At 44.6% G+C, this 22,270-nt stretch overlaps 1 protein-coding gene across 4 annotated transcripts; it reads right to left on the bottom strand.

Annotated features, from left to right (window-relative positions):
* Positions 1-2,916: 2,916 nt before the first annotated feature.
* On the bottom strand, positions 2,917-20,629 carry ANXA13 (annexin A13). Of its 4 annotated transcripts, none has more exons than XM_083518179.1 (11): positions 20,555-20,629; positions 16,878-16,953; positions 15,040-15,134; positions 13,983-14,153; positions 13,836-13,869; positions 13,679-13,758; positions 12,268-12,336; positions 10,424-10,525; positions 5,567-5,642; positions 4,830-4,942; positions 2,917-3,288 (listed from the first exon to the last, which is right to left on the bottom strand). In XM_083518179.1, exons 1-11 carry the CDS (start codon positions 20,567-20,569, stop codon positions 3,169-3,171), a joined length of 951 nt encoding a protein of 316 aa, XP_083374305.1. In that variant the 5' UTR covers positions 20,570-20,629; the 3' UTR covers positions 2,917-3,168. The 4 variants fall into 4 exon arrangements, 3 of the variants coding, with proteins under 3 accessions (XP_083374305.1, XP_083374306.1, XP_083374307.1); XR_014529428.1 differs by having other exon boundaries at positions 3,151-3,288; positions 4,830-4,938; XM_083518180.1 differs by lacking the exon at positions 10,424-10,525.
* Positions 20,630-22,270: the final 1,641 nt, after the last annotated feature.

Genomic DNA, 22,270 nt, shown 5'->3' with positions numbered 1-22,270 from the left:
TTGGGTGGTAGGTTAATCTTCCCGTAAGTCTGTGGCAGAACATGTGTGATGTAAATTTTAATGCACACATATACATTAAATTTTAGGGGATGCTGTGGTCTAAACCACTGAGCCTAGGACTTGCCAGTCAGAAGGTCAGCGGTTCGAATCTCCAGGACGGGGTGAGCTCCCATTGTTTGGTCCCAGCTCTTGCCAACGTAGCAGTTCGAAAGCATGTCAAAGTTCAAGTAGATAAATAGGTACTGCTCCGTCAGGAAGGTAAACGGCGTTTCTGTGCGCTGCTCTGGTTCGCCAGAAGCGGCTTAGTCATGCTGGCCACATGACCCAGAAGCTGTATGCCAGCTCCCTCGGCCAATAAAGTGAGATGAGCGCCACAACCCCAGAGTCGGCCACGAATGGACCTAATGGTCAGGGGTCCCTTTACCTTTACATTAAAGCAGGCATGTCCAAAGTCCGTTTCGGGGGCCGATAGATTTAATCTGGGCCCCGTGTGAGTATATGTCCTGGGGTAAAATTGGCCCTCACGCATGTTCACTTCATCAAATCTGGCCCTCTTTGAAATAAGTTTGGACACCCCTGCATTAAAGTGTCAAGTATACCTCTGAAATAAACAAACACACGATTTTGAAAATCATAAGGGATCCTTACCAGAGATGTCCCAGTGCACATCTGGCTTGACCCTTAACAGAGGTTGTGACTAAAACAACGTGAGACAATTAATCTCAGGGTTGTGGGTTCAAGCCCCACGTTGGGCAAAATAATATCTTGCCATGGACCTTGTGCCCTTAACTAAGCCATTATGCTACGTGCTTCAGCCACTACCGCCAGTGGATGTCAAAGATGTAGGGCAGGGAAATATGACATAGCGTAAGGAAGCCAAGAGGGTAAACGGGTTAAGTTATCCAAGCTGGTTTGGAGGAGAAGTAAGAAACTTAAGACGCTGGTGGGTTTCTTTGTTTTGTTTTTCGTTTGGCAGCAACACTTGTTTTTTGTTTTGCTTCTTGCGATGTTCAGTTCTGCCCTGAAAGACGGTTCATCTTGCAACATTTTCTTGTGTCCAACATTACAGCTGCCCACGACACACTTTACAGTGCAAGAATAGAACGGAAAAATAGATGCTTCGCCCCACTGACCCCCTACGGCGACTTATTGCTTATGCAATTCTGTTACATGAATGTTTGCTTGAAAGCAAGTTCCACTGGGGTCAGTAGGGCTCCTCACCAGGTGAATGTGGGAAGGAATTGCCGTGCTGATTTGCAAAGTGCCTTCTAATCTGCCTTTATCTCAGTGAAGACCTTACTTGGAAAATCTGAATGAAAAGATAACAACAGGGCAACTGACTTTCGGGTTTGGTGGGTGTGCGTCAGTAAACGAGGGCAATTAAGGCTAAGAGAGCTGAGTGGGGGTGCTCGTGTAATCTCACTGTATAGAAGTTTCACAAAACAGAGAAACCAGTAGGAGAACACTTCAATCTCCCAGGACATTCTATACAAGATCTCAAAGTAGCTGTTTTACTACAAAGGAATTTCAGAAATAGACTGGAAAGAGAAGCTGCTGAATTGCAACTCATTACCAAACTCAAAACCATGGAGAGACCTGGTTTGAACAAAGACATTGGATTCTTATCTCATTATACATGACTAAGCCATTTCTCACCTTCTCACCCCTTGCCTTTTCCTGTAAGACCTATTGCAGTCGTTAAGAGTCGTCAACAGGCTCATCTCAGCTATCTGCCAATCTCCCATTCCCACCACCCTTCTGAGTAATACCCCTCCCCACCTTCTCACTATATAGAAGGATCTGGCAACTTCTGTTTCAGTGTATCTGAAGAAGTGTGCATGCACATGAAAGCTCATACCAAGAACTAACTTAGTTGGTCTTTAAGGTGCTACTGGAAGGAATTTTTTTATTTTGTATAGAAGTTGTACAAGTGACAATAAAGTATTTCCAAGTATTTTTAGTTTTGCATTAATGGGGGTCACTGTGCCTCGCATTTTACAAGGGTGAGGGTTCAGAACGTGAGGATCATTGCATTAGCCTTCCTGTGCAAAAGGACTGATTGCTAAACCACTCTGGGAAAAGTAGCTCTGGGGAGGGAATAAAGGTAAAAGTAAAGGGACCCCTGACCGTTTACAACTCTGGGTTGCTGAGGGAGCTGGCGTGCAGCTTCCGGGTCATGTGGTCAGCATGACTAAGCCACTTCTGGCGAACCAGAGCAGCACACGGAGACACCATTTACCTTCTCGCCGAAGCGGTACCTATTTATCTACTTGCACTCTGACGTGCTTTCGAACTGCTAGGTTGGCAGGAGCAGGGACCGAGGAACGGGAGCTCACCCCGTCGCGGTTCCTTCTGATTGGCAAACCCTAGGCTCTGTGGTTTAACCCACAGCGCCACCCACTGTGGAATGAGGGAATAGGGGTCTCCTAACAACTCTCAGCATCCTTAATGAAAAATAAGCTCCCTTAATTCTTTGGGGGAAGCCATGATGGTTTGAAGTGGTATCATTGTGCTTTAAATGCATGGAGTGCTTGACATGTGGTAACACAGTGAGCTATAACACAAGGAGGACTTGAACCTAAACGCTCCATCCCATGGGCTCCCAGAAGTGAGAGTCAACCCAAGAATAGGCCCTCTGGCTCCTGGCCAGATCTAGTCACCTCATGGGATAGGTTCAGAGAGAAAGCTGAGTCTATGCTGGCTACTGTCCCTCCAGCTCTGCGGGAGGCCTAGCTCCTATTTCATGAACCGCTAAGTGTGGTAAGCAGGGTCAGTCCACAACATTGTGCTTCTTGAGAGAGAGGAGCAATTGCCGGTTTGCCTCCCCTCCAAGGAAAAGAGCAGATTTTCTGGCAAAGCTGTAACGAAAAATCCAGCGTGCCTGATCTTGGAAATAAAAAATACAACAACAATATATCCAATTACTAACATTATGTTGCTGTTTATTGACACTCTGTATCAGCCGCCCGAGGCTGCCTCTTGACTCTACCCAATGGTAGGGCCAACATTGCAAAGAATTCTGCTCATTGTCTTCATTTAAAAAACACACACACACCTACAATTGAAGTAGTAATCCTCCAGAGCTATTTAAAAACTCCTTCTTCATATATCTATATCTATATCTATATCTACGCCATTCATTTCGGCGCCCCTCTTTTCAACAAGGTCTCAGTGCAGTAGGGAGAGCAGCAGTTTCCTGAAATCTCCCGATGTCTCGGATCGGATGGCTTCGGCCAGAGACCTGCTGTACATCTGCTGAAACCTCTCCTTGATTGTCTGAAGGTCAATCTTGAAAGCAAACGAGAAGAGATTAGGAGCCGTGGGGTCAAAAGCTTGACATGCCAGAGCATACTCTTTGGGGCCATAGGTGAGAAATAGCAGGAGAAGATAAGTGAGCTCTCCCAGGACGCACTCAAGTTAGACTTTTCCGGCTGTTGCTTGTGGACCCCAAGCCCTGTCCATATATAGGCAAGGATTGGAACAAAGTATAAAAAACCCAACTGCCAATGATGAAGCATGCCTCGCCCTGACAAAGGAAATGGGGTCCTTCCATAGAGTAAGGTATTCTGGGAGAGGCGGCTTGAGAGGAAGCCCGCAAAACTGCCGTTTTTCCAAGTTGGTAGACCTTACCTTTGTAAATGACAGAAATTACTGCGCCAAAAGGAACGGGGAAAGAGGAGCAGTGGCCTATTCAAATCTGATAGGTGGCTTTAATCATATTTCTGTGTGGACTGTCAGGAGACCTGCAAGGACACCCACTTCCCAATATATTCAGTGAACATGTGAGAGGGTGAGCGGAATTGTGCCCATTAGTCATGCCCTCTGATGCCAATGTGCTCGCTTACTACATTCTGATTACTGCTTATGCCAGGTGCCCTATGGGCATGAATCTGTACTGCTATAACCTCCTTATTATTCATTTTTAAATTAATTTATATACTGCTTACATGCCCAGTTTTTTTAAAAAAAAAAGTGTTTAGAAAGTTGTAACCGTTGTAGAATGTTTTTTGCTTTTAAATTCTGGCTATGATTGAAGAAGAAGAAGAGTTTGGATTTGATATCCCGCTTTATAACTAACCGAAGGAGTCTCAAAGTGGCTAACAATCTCCTTTCCCTTCCTCCCCCACAACAAACACTCTGTGAGGTGAGTGGGGCTGAGAGACTTCAGAGAAGTGTGACTGGCCCAAGGTCACCCAGCAGCTGCAGGTGGAGGAGCGGAGATGCGAACCCGGTTCCCCAGATTACAAGTCCACCGCTCTTAACCACTACAACACACTGGCTCTCACCACACTGCTGCCTTGGGCACTTTTGGGAGGAAAGGCAGGATATTAAATAAATAAATAAATAAATAAAGGCTTCTAGGCGCTTTAAAATCACCATCAAAATCAATGAAAATACACAGCGAAACAAGCCTGCCTCTTTAGTGTATGTGTTAGGGGCTCCCCAATTCCAGCATCAATATAAAGTCAAAACAATGTTTTCATAGGTCTACTTACATAGGAGACTGTTGGCACAATTAAATCAGGAAATTTAAGTTCAGCGGAATGGTTGCCTAAAGAGGTGTGCCTTTGTGAGCCGGCAGAATGCCAATACTGTTGGGGGACTTTCATATTTCACTTGTGTCCATGGGTGAAAAAGCCCACCTTCAAGTGACCACAAGCTGAAAATCATCAGGCCACTGGTGCTAGCAGAGCTACTGCATATTATTAGAGTGACAAGCACAAGTGATGTCCGTGCTCCCCTCTTTCTATCTGGTCACTTTTAAAGGTGGTACTTACTGCAACGATAACACATTCACACAAGAATTTAAGAATCCCCAAACGGCTTACCTCAGCCCTCGTCACCAGGATGCGAATCAAGGTCTCCTCGTCGGTTCCTGCGCCCTTCATGGACTCATACAGGCGAGTGGCGAAATAGGCTTGGCAGTCCCTGGCACATCTTACTAAAGAAAAACATCCCACGAAGACCCGCAATGGTGCCATCGAGAATGAAAATATGCAGCCAATGAATCAGATGCAGAGGGAAAATGATGGCCTGAGTTTCCTCAGGCAGTAGTTGCTGGGCAGGGGCTACTGTTGGTGCAGCTGGCAGGTGAGTGTCGGCCTGAGTTTTGGGCCCTGGGTCACCTGGAATAGGTGCAGATCCTCCTTGACCTTCCTGTCCCGTGGAACACCCATTCTGGGGGAGTTACGGTGGCATACATTCCACTGGTTGAGCCCCAGCTCAGTCAAGTTGAGCTACACGGGGACATAGGAAGCTGCCTTATACTGAATCAGACCATTGACTCACTCTAGATCAATATTGTCTACACAGACAGGCAGCAGCTGTCTGGGGTTTTAGACTGGGCTCGGCATGCAGAGCAAATGCTTAGCTTAACTGCTGAGCCAGGACCCTTCCCCAAGATCTGCTGGGCTCAGGTGAGACATGCCAACCCGCCTATTCCAAACTCCGCTCATCCCGGGAGATCTGAAATTTGAATTGTGCTATTAAGGCAAATTATAATTTTAGAAGGGGCTGTGTCAGAAGGGTTTCGGGTTCCAGAATATTTAAAAGCCTTTGTTCTTACCTAGAGTTAGATAGGCCTTCTCAAGGTCTCCAGAAGTTTCACTCTTAATGGCATCTTCAATATCTTTGCCAGTCAGCTACGGTGCAATAAACAACGAAATCTCATAACTGCTCTTTGTAGCGCAGAGTTTAGTACAGAGATACCATACGGCATTGCCACTGCTTTTTTGGGGGGGGCGAGCAGGGGTTCCTGGTCTTTCCCCTTTAGCCTAGTACAAAAATGTATGCTGTCAGTGGGAAGGTGGGGAAAGGAAGAATTTGCCTGCTTAGTGTATGTGTAGGGACTCTGGAATTCAAGCACACACCTCGGTCCTGTATACCTGAAGGAGCGTCTCCACCCCCACTGTTCTGCCCGGACACTGAGATCCAGCTCCGAGGGCCTTCTGGCGGTTCCCTCATTGTGAGAAGTGAGGTTACAGGGAACCAGGCAGAGGGCCTTCTCAGTAGTGGTGCCCGCCCTGTGGAACCTTCAGATGTGAAGGAAATAAGCAGCTATCTTTTCTTTTATCTTTTCTTTTATCTTTCCCATAGTTGCTTATGTTCTGTGTCATGTACTTGGATATTTTTTGTAGTTTTTGTAGTCCCCCCCCCCATTACTATTAAGGAATTTTCCTTTGTAATTTTGGTTGTTTATATTTATATGTACCTGTTTAAAGCAAAATAAAAGTTTTGTGTATATATATATATATATATATATATATATATATATATATATATATGAAATAAGCAGCTATCTTATCTTTAAAAGACATCTGAAGGCAGCCCTGTTTAGAGAAGTTTTTAGTATTCAATGCTGTATTGTTTTTAACGCTCGATTGGAAGCCGCCCAGAGTGGCTGGGGAAACTCAGTCACATGGGCGGGGTATAAATAATAAATTATTATATTATTATTATAAAATCATAGAATCACAGAGTTGGAAGGGATCCTGAGGGTCATCTAGACCGACCCCTTGCAAAATGCAGGAATCACAGCCAATCTCTGCTTTAAAACTTCCAATGGAGTCCACCACCTCCTGAGGTTGTCCATTCCACTGTTGAACAGTTCTTACCACCAGAAAGTTCTTCCTCATGTTTAGTCAGAATCTCCTCTGCTCCAGAGAAGCGGACACGGAGCAATGGATCCAAACTACAAGAAAGAAGATTCCACCTAAACGTTAGGAAGAACTTCCTGACAGTAAGAGCAGTTCAACAGTGGAATTTGCTGCCAAGGAGTGTGGTGGAGTCTCCTACTTTGGAGGTCTTTAAGCAGAGGCTTGACAACCATATGTCAGGAGTGCTCTGATGGTGTTTCCTGCTTGGCAGGGGGTTGGACTCGATGGCCCTTGTGGTCTCTTCCAACTCTATGATTCTATGATTCTATGATTCCTCCCTTTGCTACTGGCCTAAACCCTGTCACCGATTTTGAAGCTCTGCTTAAATACAACCGAAATTCCACCTTAACTATTAAAAACAAAAACCTGGCAGCCGGCTCCGAATCCTAGCTTTTGCACAAAAGATATTTTGTGTAAAAGCCAGACCACCTTCGGCCAGTCAGTTGGTAACTTTAGCGAGTAGTCAGGGGTAAAGAGCTCGTGAGCTCGAGGCAAGCCTTATTTTTAGAGTCTAATGTATTTGCTTAAGCAAAACGAGGTGTTTAAATAACTTTAAATTTAATCTAAATAGGCTTAGGGTTTAGTTAAAACAACACTTTTTGAAATTACGTTTTATCCCAGCCTTCCTCGAAGGAGGTGGGTAACTGAACTAACTGCCCTGGAAATGACCCATATTATTCTCCTGTTTCCCTGCCTCCCTTTCTCTCCTCTTCCTCCCTTGCTTGTCCTGGGTTAAATTAAGGATTGATTCACTGCTGGATGGGTGGGACCTTATTGTCCACTGATGTTGTTGGTGGTACATTAGTAGTGTGATAGGAATTTTATGGTCTTAGATATATGGTAATGTTCATAAATATACCAACCAAGTACGTACATAGATCAGCACAGGAAGACCAACCTGGAACCATTTTGATTCCTAAACTGAGCAAAGGTTTTCTCTGCAAGGTCAAAGTGGGAAAACCTCCCATTGTCTCTTTCCTCACAAATCCTGTCTTAAGGGCACATTTAAGATATGAATAGGGTGTGAGCCTGTGACCTGGCCCAGGAACTAAGTACAGTGGTGCCTCGCAAGACGAAAAGAATCCTTTCTGTGATTCTCTTCGTCTAGCGGTTTTTTCGTCTTGCGAAGCAAGCCCATTGACGGATTAGCGCTATTAGCGGCTTTTAGCGGCTTATCTGCTGATCGGATCAGCTGATAAGCGGCTTAGCGGCTTAGAAAAAGGGGGGGGGGGAATCCCGCAGGAACTCGCAAGGCATTTTCGTCTTGCGAAGCAAGCCCATAGGGAAATTCGTTTTGCGAAGCACCTCCAAAACGGAAAACTCTTTCGTCTAGCGAGTTTTCCGTCTTACAAGGCATTCGTCTTGCGGGGCACCACTGTATTTATCATTACAAAAGACTGGCCAGGCTACCCAGGCAATCCAATCAAGTAACCTGCCAGACAGGAGATAGACAATGACAGGAGAAAAACAACATTCAAATTTCTGCTTTGAGACCGCCTTTTCTGTGATGTAGGTATGATGTATCTGAGGGGTGGTCTTAGGTTACACCCCTTCTGTGATGTATGTGTGATGTTTCTGGGGGGTGGTCTTGATCTACAGGGTGGGAATATCAAAAGTCTTTATAAAGCCTTGCGTGCCATTTTTCAGGGTTCCTCCTCCTTTCCTGCGTGTGAGGGGAGCACCCTGTTGCAACAGATCAATAAAGATCAAGCTTACTAGCTGCTTTACTTCTCAATATTCTCTGGTTGGCCTCTGTTATCTTCTCCTACCAATAGGGAACCTATGTAAGGACTCTATACGGGCTCTTGGATACCCCATAAGGGAAAAGGGCAATTTTTGTTTACAACAGTAGCGTTCAGCAAAGTGGAAATGGCCCTTCTTCGCACAGTGAAGGATTTAACTGTGGAATTTGCCACTACAGAGAAAGCAGCCTTGTATTGAGTCAGACCATTGCTCCATCTAGCTCAGTCTCATGGACACTGACTGACAGGGGCTCTCCAGGATTCCAGACAGGTCCAAAAAATATCTACATGGTGCCTAGGGAAAAACTTGCACCTTAATATCAGCAAGACAAAGGAGATGGTGTTGGACTTTCAGAGGAAGAGAGGAGAACTAGCTCCGCTGTACATCGGGGAGGGCTGTGTGGAGAGAGTCTCTTCCTTTAAATTCCTAAGAGTTTATCTCAGTGAAGACCTTACTTGGAAAATAAATACAACCCAGGTGGTTAAGAAAGCCCAACAGAGACTCCATCTCCTCAGGGTATTGCGAAAGAGCGATGTCAATCAACATTTGATGACCTCCTTCTACCGGTCAGCAATAGAAAGTGGTTTGACATCAACTGATAGGAAGTGCCTACGGAGGGTGGTGAACACAGCACAAGATATTATGGGCTGTCCTGTGAATCCGCTGGATGAAATAGCGGAAGAACGTTGCCTCAGGAGATTGAGGAAAATTCTCAGGGATGATTCACACCCTGGCCGGCACTTTCTTGATCTCCTGCCCTCGGGCAGAAGATATAGAAGCACGATTAGTCGGACCAACAGGGTAAAGAACAGCTTCTATCCATGGGCTGTTAGGCTGCTGAATGACAAGATAACAACAGGACAACTGACTTTTGGGTTTGGTGGGTGTGCGTCAGTAGACGAGGGGAATTAAGACTAAGAGAGCTGGGGGGGGGGGCTCGTGAAACCTCACTGTATACTAGTTGTACAAGTGACAATACAGTGGTACCTCGGGTTACATATGCTTCAGTTTACATTCGCTTTAGGTTACAGACTCCGCTAACCCAGAAATAGTACCTCGGGTTAAGAACTTTGCTTCAGGATGAGAACAGAAATCGTGCTCTGGTGGCGCAGCAGCAGGAGGCCCCATTAGCTAAAGTGGTGCTTCAGGTTAAGAACAGTTTCAGGTTAAGAACGGACCTCTGGAACGAATTAAGTACTTAACCCGAGGTACCACTGTAAAGTATTTCAATTCAATTTCAATATTTCAATTTTCCCAGCCCTACCTGGAGATGCTAGGGACTGAACCTGGGACCTTTCTTGCTGCAAAGCATTTGCTCTGTCCCTGAGCTACTTATGGCACTTTTCAACAAGAGGTAGTGATGTCCACCAACTTGGGCAGCTGTAAAAGGTGTCATGGCAGATTCTGCAACCCAAGGCTGCTAGTCATAATATGCCTCTGAAGACCAGTTGCTAGGAATCACAACTGGGGAGAGTGTTGCTATACTGAGGTCCCGCTTGTGGGTTTACGGCAGATATCTAGTTGGCCACCATGAGAACAAGACACTGGACTCTTCTTCTCTTCACATTGGTGGTGCTGTGTCTTCATCATGGAATATGTGGCCCTCAAGACATTGTTGGATTCTAGCTTTCACGAGCCTCCATTGGTGTCCCAAACTTGGGTTTCCAGCGGTTGTTGGACTACAACTCTCATCACCCCTAGCTAGCAGGACCAGTGGTCAGGGATGGAGGGAGTTGGAGTCCAACAACCGCTGGAGACCCAAGTTTGGGGAAACCCTGGCTTACATGGTCCATGCTCAAGGGTGATGAGAGTTCAGACTCAGGTTCTCCTTGGTCATGGCCACCAGCCAACACAATAGTTTAACAGGCATACAGAAAAGCAGCTCAGTGTGCTGGTACTTCATTGCAGTGATAGCAACTGCACTTTATAAAGCTAGACGCTCGACCAATATTTTACCCACTGGCAGCACTAGCATGGAGCTTCAGGTGAAGTATCAGTTGCCACAACAGAACAAGGGTACTCACATGTTTGTAGGCTTCAAAAGTAGCCCTCAGCTGCATGTAGTTTCTCTTCACCAAGACATCATTGAAAGCCAGCTCGTCAGTTCCCCAGCAGCCTTCTCCTGCCTCAGAGATGGAAGACCACTATAATTATAGGTTTTGTGACCTATTCACTGAGAACAGGCTAAGAATTTAAACTACAGGAATGTAAATATGGGTCAAGCTTGGTTTGTGTTTTTTGTGTAGAGAGATCAAGCAATGTTGAATCTGTCAATTTCGCTTTCCCCAAGTTTTCCAATAAGTAGTTGGGTTCTCCACATTTTCATATGAGTTCGCAGATTATTTTTTTTAGGTTCATGAGAAAATTCCTCAGACTATTTTTCCAAATACACAAGTTTGCCTGATATACAGATTTTTGCAAAGCTGTTTTATCTAAGATAATGCATTTTTTGCATATGTTTTTTCCAACCAATGTGCATTTTAAAAGCAGAGTCTACCCTCGTATATGTGTTTTTGGTACACATTACTCAGCTGGAGAACTGCGCTGCAAAATTTGGAGGGGCGTGAATTTCAAAGGATGGCTGTTTTTCAGTCCGCATATCATTTCAGGATGTGTGAATCATGTAGGTTCACAGTTAAACCCGAATTGAATCAATTTCTGCCCCATGTCTGGTAGAGAGAGAATGGCCACAGGCCCTCTTTCAACAGGAGAACAGCTAGCCCTCTGCAGGCTTCCTCAACCTTGGCCCTCCAGATATTTTTGGCCTACAACTCCCATGATCCCTAGCTAGCAGGACCAGTGGTCAGGGGTGATGGGAATTGTAGTCTCAAAACATCTGGAGGGACGAGGATGAGGAAGCCTGGTTTAAAGGGTCAAAGTCCAGTTTAAAGATAAAGAACCATGAGAAGGAAAGATAGGAGCTTCAAAGTTGCTCATCGGCCATTAGTACCTGGGCAGCAGACTGAGTAGGGATGTAGATCACCTCCTCACAGGGTTCCCCACTATGATGAGATAGATGTATTGTATTCCTCTGCTTAAATTTTAATTATTTCTAAATTTGCACCTGTACCAGTTAGCACAGCGGTTCTCAACCTGTGGGTCCCCAGATGTTGTTGGACTACAACTCCCATCATCCCTGAACTCTGGCCTTGCTAGTTAGGGATGATGGGAGTTGTAGAGAAAGGCTGAATTAGCACATATCAGGTGTTTCTGTTTGTTTGTCTGTTTTGCAGATCTCTGCTGATTCTTGGCCTCTTCTTTGGGTGATGCATATTTATTTTTTAGACAGTGGCCACCCCAAGGGAGGGAACTCCTTCCCTGTAAGGACAGTTTAGCAATGGGATAAATGCTCAAGGAAGCTTTTAGCTGATGGTGGATATTAAGAGTTTGCTTAATTGGAACTGGTGGGCGGTTGGCTGTACCAAAGCACCTGGAATGCAAATCACACCCAACCGCAAGTCAGAAGGAGAAACACTCTTGAGACCCTCCAAGTGTCCCTACTTTTCAGGGACAGTCCCAGATTTTCAGAAGCCGTCCCGGTTTCTGATTTGATCCCAGAATGTTCTGCTTTTCCTTAGGACCTCCCTATTTTCATCGGAGAAATGTCGGAGGGCATGAATAGGATGTCCCTATTTTCATCGGAGAAATGTCGGAGGGCATGTACTCTCCATTGCTTGTTCTATAGAGAGTGCACCTGGACAGTTGGGGAAACACCAGTTTGGGGATCCAGCTGGGAATATAGCTTGGAATTTCAATGTGTTGAGTCTGATAACAGGGTACCATGCTGTCTGCCTGTGTGGTTGCTTCAGAACCCTAATAATAATAAAAGCTGTTCCACCTGTTTATGTTATATCATCATTGTGCTTACTTCATAGAGATCCTTGGCATCTTTCTGGGCCAGGTTTTCGTTAGTCTCCATCCCTTGATCTCTGCTAGCCTGGGGGTGGAAATGGCACCCAGTTAAGAAAAAGCACAAACAAAGAACAAGTTGTTTTCCTTCTAGTATGGAAGGTTCCCCCTGCCCTGGGCTACTGGAAATGGTTTTTTAGCATTCCTCAGCTCTACCCTCTGATTTCAAAACCCTTCTTCTTAATTTCAGGTCTGCAGCTACTACTTGCTGGTGAAGAAATTAACTCCATAACTTATTTGTTTGCTCCAGAATTGAGTCCTGTCATTGAAACCGAAGCAGGTGAACTCTTCTCAGAGTGGCTTAACAATTCCTCTTTCCTGGGGAACTCTAGGAATTGTAACTCTATCAAGGGAACAGGGTCTCTTAACAAGTCTCAGCACCCTTAATGAACTACAGTTCCCAGGATTCCTTGCGGGAAGCTATGACTGTTTAAAGTGATGTGTTACTGCTTTGAATGTATAGTGCGGATGCGTTGGGAATACACAACCAAACAGAACAATTTCCACACAATTTAGTGTTGCAGGCAGTGGTGTGCATTGTCAAGGTTCTCCAGAACGGAGGTGGACAAACAGGGATGGCTCTGGAAAAATGGCTGGTGTAGATTATGCACCCTTTATTCTGAAAACTTTAAAAACCATCTGACAAAGAGACGCGTCAGTTTTTGTGCTGCCCTCTAGTGAGTGTTCACAAGCAAAACTGGAAACAAGACACACAAATCTCATTCTTTCCCTGTTGTTTCCTCACTTTTGTTTTGCCCCGTAAGATAAGCCTTCTGCACCCCTTGAGCTTTCCCCACTCAGCAGTAGCTTGAAGGAACAAAGGAGATAAGAAAATCCATGTGCATTAAGTAGAATGAGATAACAATTTGAACCCCCAATCTGCTGTGCAGTGCAGTTTGGGGGTGACCCTGCTGCAAAAGAGGGACGAGGGTGGCGCTGTGGGTTAAACCACAGAGCCTAGGACTTGACAATCAGAAGATCGGCGGTTTGAATCCCCATGATGGGGTGAACTCCCGTTGCTCGGTCCCTGCTCCTGCCAACCTAGCAGTTCGAAAGCACGTCACAGTGCAAGTAGATAAATAGGTATCGCTCTGGCGGGAAGGTAAACAGTGTTTCTGTGCACTGTTCTGGTTCACCAGAAGTGGCTTAGTCATGCTGGCCACATGACCCGGAAACTGTCCGTCGGCTCCCTCGCCAATAAAGCAAGATGAGCGCCGTAACCCCAGAGCCGGTCATGACTGGATCTAATGGTCAGGGGTCCCTTTACCTTTACCTTACTGCTGCAAAAGAGTGTCCCAATGGCAGACAGGTGTCCCCAGGGCTCAGGCTCTCCCCCTCTGTGATAAAGAAACAGTCTGACTCCTCCTCACCTTCAACACAGAGAGGAGTATCTTCCTCACTGACCCACTGGTATCGCTTTTGACGTCAGATTCCAGATCCCTGTCAAAGACTTTGAAGAAAAGGAAGAGAGTGACTGCTCGGGCCTTTTCATGCAAGCAGGAGTTCTTGAAATAAGACATGACTTACTCCTTTGGTAGGCAGCTTTTATGGCTAAAATTTGCTGGGAGAGAGAGAAAAGAAAAAAGGTGGTTTTACAGGAGGAGCTGTTTTTTTCTACGTTGTTATCTGGTTAAAAGACATTTAAAAGTGATGCAGAAGGCCGGATGGTCCTACCTGGTTGACCCGTGTGCACAGGATCTCAATCAGGACCGACTCATCTGTCCCCACCCCTTTCATTGCCTTCCGAAGCTGCCTGGCCTCATAGTCACACGGCTGGTCCAGTAGGGCCAGGGCAGTCTTTTCGAAATCCCCACTCAGCTCTCCTTTCAGCACTTCTCCCAGATCCTAAAAAAAACACACACATAAGGGGAGAAAATAATCACAAGCCATCCTTTAAGTCACAGCGAAGAAGACCTTGCGCAGGTCAAGAGGACAGGAGGCGAATCGGTGGGACTTGCTAAAATGTATAAGTCTGAATCAAATAAGTGCTGGAGATGTAATGAGGTAGAGGGTACGTTTTATCATACGTGGTGGACTTGTAAAAGGGTAAAAGAGTATTGGGAAACAATATATAATGAATTGAAAAAAATGTTTAAAAGTTCCTTTCCAAAAAAAGTCAGTCCTTTTTGTTGGGGATAATTCAGAGGGAAATTCCCAGGTGTAAAAAAATATTGTTTATGTAATGCTACTACTGCAGCTCGTGTTTTGCTAGCCCCCAAATGGAAAATGAGCGAGGTCCCAACCAAAGAAGAACGGCAACTTAAACTGAGGGAATACACACACCTTGCAGAATTAAAATACAGAACAAGAGAACAAGAAGGATATATGTATAAAGAAGACTGGGAAATGTTTACTGATTGTATGGGTGAAAATTGTGTACATTTGAAAATGCTGGTACCATTAAGATAAATCCAACAGTGTAAATAAGTTTTGATGGGTGTATTAATGGACTACTGAATGGTTTAGTTCATGTAAAATATGCAGGGATGTATAGTATGCAAAATAAACCGTGGAAAGAGAAGGGGAGTCATTCATTTAAGGTTGTCTAAATGGATATTTTGAAATGTAAATTAGAAAAAATTAATAAAAACTATATATAAAAAAGGAAGAGGATTGGTGGGAACAGTGGGTGGGTGCTGTGATGCACGGCTGACAGCAGAGGTGGAGAACCTTTTGCGCTCTCGAGGGCCACATTCTCTTCATTTCAAGGGCCATACACCCACAACAATACCTTGCCATATATGGCTTGGTACTTCTGCTTCATTTGCTGTCTCTGGTCTGATGAACGGTTGGACAAGATCTCAATAATGACTTTTTCATCCGTCCCTGGAAAATATGAACGCAAAGGAGGACGTCAGCATGAAACCAATCTTTCTTGTAAAGTGGAGAGGGGATGGACAGTTATCCCTTTCTTCCCAATCTGAGAGTTTAGGGCTAGCACTGAATAGATGTTGCATACATAGCCATAAATCATATATAAGGTAAAGGACCCCTGGATGGTTACGCCCAGTCAAAGGCGACTATGGGGTTGCGGCGCTCATCACACTTTCAGGCCAAGGGAGCCGGCATTTGTCCACAGACAGCTTTCCAGGTCATGTGGCTAGTATGACTAAACCGACACCGTGACGGAAACCAGAGCACACGGAAACGCCGTTTACCTTCCAGCCGCAGCTGTACATATTTATCTACTTGCACTGGTGTGCTTTCGAACTGCTAGGTTGGCAGGAACTGGGACAGAACAACGGGTATTCACCCCATCACGCGGATTCGAACTGCTGAACTTACGATTGGCAACCCCAAGAGGCTCAGTGGTTTAGACCACAGTGCCACCTGTGTCCCCCAAAGCAGATATGGGGACTTTGTGGACCTCTAGATGTTGTTGAATTCCAACTGCCACCAACCCACGCCAGCATGGCCAACGGTCAGGCATGATGGGAATTATGATCTAATAACATCTTGGGTTGCCTCCAACTATGTGCTACTCAGAGGGGGGCCACTGAAATTAATGGCCCTAAGTAAGTCGAGTTGATTAATTTCAACGGGTCTACTCTGAGGAGATCTAACACTGGCAACAACCGTGTGGAGGGCCACACGTTTGTCACCTTTACCATAAATAGTTGTGATGAATTCAGTTGATGTCTCTTCATCTACACCACAGATTACTCAAAGCATCTTGGAATGCAAAGTTTTCCTGTGAATGACATGCCTGCTTCTCTTATTGATCAAATCTCACCAATATTTGCAAGTGAGCCTGTGTAACTGCTGTGTATTTGTACATGAACACCAGCTTAACAGAGTTCCAGATTGATGTTAATAGTTTCATTGGGAAGTGCCAACTAGGTAGACTTCCACTAAAATGTGAGCTGAACTGATTTCTCCCCCTTCCCCTAATGGCAAAAGGCATTTTTTATATAGAAAAGGTACATAGAATGTTGACTACCAATCTGGTGTCCTCCACAACCTCACAATGGTCGTATTCATGCCATGCATTTAAAATGCTGCGACACCACTTTAAACAGTCATGGCTTCACTCAAAGTATTATGGGAGCTGTAGCTTGTTAAGGGTGCTGAGAGTTGTTAAGATAAAAAAGGTAATGGACCCCTGGATGATTAAGTCCAGCCAAAAGTGACTATGGGGTTGTGGCACTCATATCACTTTTCAGGTTGAGGGAGCCAGCCTTTGTCTGCAGACAGCTTTCTGGGTCATGTGGCCAGTGTGACTAAACCACTTCTGGCGCAACGGAACACCGTGAAGGAAACCAGAGCACATGGAAACACCATTTACCTTCCTGCTGCAGTGGTACCTATTTATCTACTTGCACTGGCATGCTTTCAAACTGCAAGGTTGGCAGGAGCTGGGCCAGAGCAACGGGAGCTCATCCTGTTGAGTGATTTTGAACCGCCAACCTTCTGATTGGCAAGCCGAAGTGGCTCAGTGATTTAGACCACAGCACCACCCGCATCCACTGTCCCCCCCCCCCCATCTAAACAAGAGTGCCTTGTTTTGTGGCAGGGTTTGATCCTCTGCATGGGATTCTTGCCATGCAAGGTAAGTAGCAGGATTCTTACCCATCCCTTTGCAAGCTTTATGGACCTTCTTGGCATCTCGCTCGGCATCAAAATCGTGGTGGCGTCGAATAGTTGGCTAAGAAACAGAGGACATAATTAATTGATGGGGTGACCATATTGCTCTCCCCTAACAGTTGCCTTTCTCTCTCTGTTTATATACCATTAAAAATATGAAGGTGCCTTTACAACAAGAATATTTATACAGAAAAATTTACAAAGACCACCAACTATTATGGAAAGCTGTTAATTCAGGGGCCAGCAACCTTTTTCAGCCATGGGCTGTCCCTTAGAGCATGTGGTGGGCCAGACTATATATTTTTTTGGGGGGGGTGAACGAATTCTTATGCCCCACGAATAACCCAGAGGTGCATTTTAAAGAAAAGCACACATTCTACTCATGTAAAAACACACTGATTCCTGGACTGTCCACAGGCTGGACTGAGAAGGCGATTGGGCTGCATCTGGCCCATGGGCCTTAGGTTGCCTACCCCTGTGTTAATTGCCTATAGAAGCTTGGCAGCATAGAAAAACTTTCAGCAAGCATTTGAGGGTTAAACCAGAAGGCACCTGCAATTGCGCTTTGCCCTGTCTTTACAGCTGCAAGGGACACATTCTGAGCCTGACCAGCCACACCTGACACCCAGACACTCACCTGTAGGGTTGTCTGTAGGTTAGCATCATCCCAGACCCTAAGATTTCATTTTGTGTGAATTTCTCCTAATACTGTACAGTGGTGCCCCGCAAGACGAATGCCTCGCAAGATGGAAAACTCGCTAGACGAAAGAGTTTTCCATTTTGGAGGTGCTTCGCAAAACGAATCTCCTATGGGCTTGCTTCGCAAGACAAAAATGTCTTGCGAGTTCCTGCGGGTTTTTCCCCCTTCCCCCCCTTTTTCTAAGCCGCTAAGCCGCTTATTCGCTTATCTGCTAAGCCGATAAGCCGCTAAAAGCCGCTAATAGCGCTAATAGCGCTAATCCGCTAATCCGTCAATGGGCTTGCTTCGCAAGATGAAAAAACCGCTAGACGAGGAGACTCACAGAACGGATTCTTTTCGTCTTGCAAGGCACCACTGTATACACATTTTTTGCATGCGATTTTTCTTCATGTACACATTTTTGCAAATCTATTTTCTCTAATATGATATTTTATTTTCACTAATATATGCAGGGCTTTTCTTTTCAGCCAGAGCTCAGCTCTGGAACCTCTCAGGTAGGCGCCATTGCCATTCTAAGAGAACAAAGGAGAAGTTCATTGTGAGCTCCAACACCACTTTTCCTAGAAAAATAGCATTCAATATATTTATGAAATTTCGTAAGCACTACTTGGCTGCAAAATCATATGGCAAAACTGGGGAGAATCTTGAAGGATAGCTGTGCTGTGGTTCTTATGTGGTTTTGGAAAATGTGGAATTAGGTAGGCTCCCCTTTAAATATGAACTGAATTTCTCCTCTGATCTGTACTCTGGAGTCTTTGTAACAGATCACACATCCCATGCATCCATACACACACATCATAATGAGAGGCACTGGGTTAGATAAATTATATTGACTGAAACTACGTCAATAAGTAAACCAGGAAATCCTGAAGACATGAATAGCAAATGTCTCATTTACGTTTCAACAAATACAGTTTGATGGCAGAAGTTTAGCTTAGGCAAATCAAGGCTGACAAGATTAATTGTCCATTGACTTGGGTTTAATTATTAATTGTATTAGGAGTTTCTAGACTTCAGGGAGGTGGTTTTTTTGGCTATGCTGATGGGAGTTGCAGTTCAAACATCTGAAGATGGCTAGCTTGTTGAAGGCTGTCCTGAAGAGCAGAATTAACATGGGGCTACATGGGCCCTATGGGACATGGGTGGCGCTGTGGGTTAAACCACAGAGCCTAGGGCTTGCCAATCAGAAGGTCAGTGGTTCAAATCCCCGTGACGGGGTGAGCTCCCATGGCTCGGTCCCTGCTCCTGCCAACCTAGCAGTTCGAGAGCACGTCAAATGTGTGTATCGGAGGCCAAACTGTGTCCCTTAATCCCACCCTTGATGCAACTGTGCCCACCAACTGAGGTTCTGCTTTCAGGCTTTCCATTGGCATCTGGTTGGCCACTGTGAGAACAGTTTGATGTTCTAGATAAAGCTTTTGCTCTGAATCCTCAAGGCTTTTCTTCAGCTTTCAGCTAATCCCCATGAGTCAACTATTCCTCCAGAAATGGTCCAGATAATCTGTGTGCCCATACTGACCCCACCCTTAGTAAACCATTCACCAAACTCTGATAGACTTGACTTCTGTATAGTTTTAACGTTCAGAATTCATAAAAGTCTAGATTGTTTACAATGTAATGTTAAGAAGCAACCCTCTGCATTAATATAATTTTCTGATTCCTCTTTTTTTATTCCCTCTTGCGGTAACTCCAAGGAGCCAAGAGAGCTTCAAAAGAAGAACCAAAATTGCCTTTCGGGAAACATGAGAAGGTGGCATAAGCAAACCGGTTTAAGTTAAGCCGGTGTAAAGTTACACCAGATCCAAACCCAGTTCAGCGACAGGTTTGCTGCTGCTTTGGCTAAGCGTGGCAGAGAGAAAACAAGACTTTAAAATACAGTGGCACCTCAGGTTACAAACACCTTGGGTTACAAACACTTTGGGTTACAGACTCTGCTAACCTGGAAGTAGTAGCTCGAGTTAAGAACTTTGCCCCAGGATGAGAACAGAAATTGCGTGGCGGCAGTGGGAGGCCCCAATAGCTAAAGTGGTACCTCAGGTTAAGAACGGTTTCAGGTTAAGATGTTGGATTTTTTGGAGCTGGCTGACCTGACTGGAAGAATCCATGACCAGAAAGAAGAGATACAAGAGGATTGGAAGAAATTTAAAGAATATTTAGCTAAATATTGTAATATAAGATAAATAGAAAATTCTTGGAAGTAATAAATAGGCTTTGGGGTAGAATATGTGGTAGTAAATATTAAGGATTAGAATATTAATAAAACAGAAGAGGATAGTAAATGAAAGGAGTTGATTTAATCAGAAATATGATTTTGGAGAACTGTTACACAGGTGATACAATGAAATTCAGTTAAGGGGGATTTGAGGAAGTCAGTTATCAATGTAACAAGAATTAGATATTTGAAAAAACAAATTTCCTTTGTGTTTAGTTTATTGTATTGTAATGGGTTTTCTTTTTGTCATAAATGTGGAAAATCAATAAAAAAAATAAAGAAAAAAAGAAAGGTTTTAGGTTAAGAACGCATTAAGTTCATAACCAGAGGTACCACTGTAGTCTTCAGTGCCAGATGGGCAGGTCAAGTGACCAAGCAAAACAGGCTTAGAACCTAGGCTAAGTCCCGCCACCCCTGAACATTCCCCTTGGGAGGCTTATACTGGCCTGGTTCAGCCAGTTTGGGATGCTGGGAAATCTCTGGCTGAATCCAATGCTTTTCCCCCTCAGCCAGAACTCACAGGAACTCAGTTCTGTCACCTCTCACGTGGGCGCCATTGCCATTATAAAAGAGCAGGGAGGCGTTCAGGCCAGTTCTGGCATCCCTTTTTCTAGAAAAATAGCACTGGCTGATTAAAACGGGTCCCTTTCCCGTATGTCTGTAGGCTGTAGACATGAAAAAAAATGGATCTTTGGACCCCCATAGTGAACAAGGCTAAATGGGCAAAAGGGAAGGAGGAAGATTACTTACATGAAAGTTGCCCATCTCTCCTTAGAACTCAGGGATGTTGTTGTCTAATAAGGCAGGTGTCTCTTAATATCCAGGTTTTATGCTTTTACAGTTCCGGGATTAATAAATAACCCATGGCATTATTTTAGTCATTTAATCCATAAGTGATTGTTTGTACCATCTCTTTCTTAATACTTAGGGGCCATAAAACACACACACACACACACACACACAGAAAAAAAATTGTGTTCTGAGTAGTTATCTAAAGGTGCAACATTTATTCGAACAATTAGGGAGGAGATTCCCTCAGCTCCACACAGAGAAACACCTCCCTGGAAAAGCATCATGGCAGAAGGAAGACCAAATATAATAATAATAATAATAATAATAATAATAATAATAATAATAATAATAATAATAATAATAATAATTTTATTCATTCATTCATACATACATACATACATACATACATACATACATACATACATACATACCCTGCCCATCTGGCTGGGTTTCCCCAGCCACTCTGGGCGGCTTCCAACCGAATATTAAAAACAATACAGCGTCAGACATTTAAAACTTCTCTAAACAGGGCCGCCTTCAGTTGTCTTTCATGGATCAGGGAAGGAACAGCTCTTGAGAGCTTTGCCAATGCGTGGTGTAGATAAAATTGGGCAGACTCTGTCATCATACTTCTAAAAGCTGGGACTATTGCAATGAAGCTGAACGGACAGACAAAAGGAAGCCACCCAACACACAGTTAAACTGTGGAATCGGGTCCCACAAGATGCAGCAATGGCCACAAACCTGGATGGCTTTAGAAGGGAATTAGGCAGAAACTCATGGACAAGGTTGTCCATGATGGCTTTAAGTTTTACCTTCACCGTTGGAGGCAGTATGCCTCTTAACAAGAGTGACCTGTCTGTGGTAAAACAGTAAGGTGCCCCCACCGCGGCTGTCTGCCACCCCCCCCCCATGTTAATATTGGAATTTGTCACACAATCCTCAAGCAAATGTTTTCCAGGTTGTATTCATAGGTGAGGCTAATTGGTGTTATCGAAAAAGCAAACAGAGCGTACCTGTGGAAGCCTGTACTAGACTACAGGGAGCATTGCTGTCGGTTATTAATTGACCAAGTATATGGGGAGAGTTTGTGCTACGCTGAATTTTCAAGGCTAACGTGTAACACGAGTGAAGAAGCACTCACAAGGTAAGGGCTCTGGGATGGGATATTTTGGAGTGCAAAGAAATCTCTAATTATCATTTTAAAAAATAAATTACACGCATATGCCCTTGGCTTTGCTAAGTTCTTACCAGAACGTTTCTTTGTCCTTATACTCTACACTGATGCACAAACACAATTGCAGTACATATTGTTCAATTGTGTTTAGAATAGCCCTCCACTGTCTGTGTACAGAAAGGTTTAGGGAAATTATTTGCCCACAGCTAGGCACCTCTGTTTGCATATTACCTGCATAATCTTGTCTTGACGTGGCAGATAATGGTTTTTCAAAGAGAGGTGGATGGAAGGATAGGCGGCCTAAAATAAGGGCAACTTCTAGTAATAGGCCAATCTTGGCCCACCAGTCTTCCTCATTTGGCCGGTGAGGTCATTTTGAGCAAGCCATACTCACCTGCTCTGCACCTGATGTCATACAGGTAAGGGCAGCGCTTGGCTAAGTCCACTTTGTGCAGCTCTTTCACACCGATCAGTGCAAAGGGAGTGACCCTGCTGAG

Source organism: Podarcis liolepis (assembly GCF_965112155.1).
Source record: "Podarcis liolepis genome assembly, chromosome: 8".
NCBI classification, from domain to species: domain Eukaryota; kingdom Metazoa; phylum Chordata; class Lepidosauria; order Squamata; family Lacertidae; genus Podarcis; species Podarcis liolepis.
This window is presented reverse-complemented; position numbering and strand designations above follow the sequence as displayed.

Excerpts from the sequence above, each read along its gene's own strand:
- ANXA13 (XM_083518179.1), bottom strand. Across the intron at positions 15,135-16,877 it reads TAAAGCTTGCAAAGGGATGG|GGACGGATGAAAAAGTCATT; the intron begins GTAAGAATCCTG and ends CATATTTTCCAG. Across the intron at positions 12,337-13,678 it reads TACTCCTCTCTGTGTTGAAG|GCTAGCAGAGATCAAGGGAT; the intron begins GTGAGGAGGAGT and ends TTCCACCCCCAG.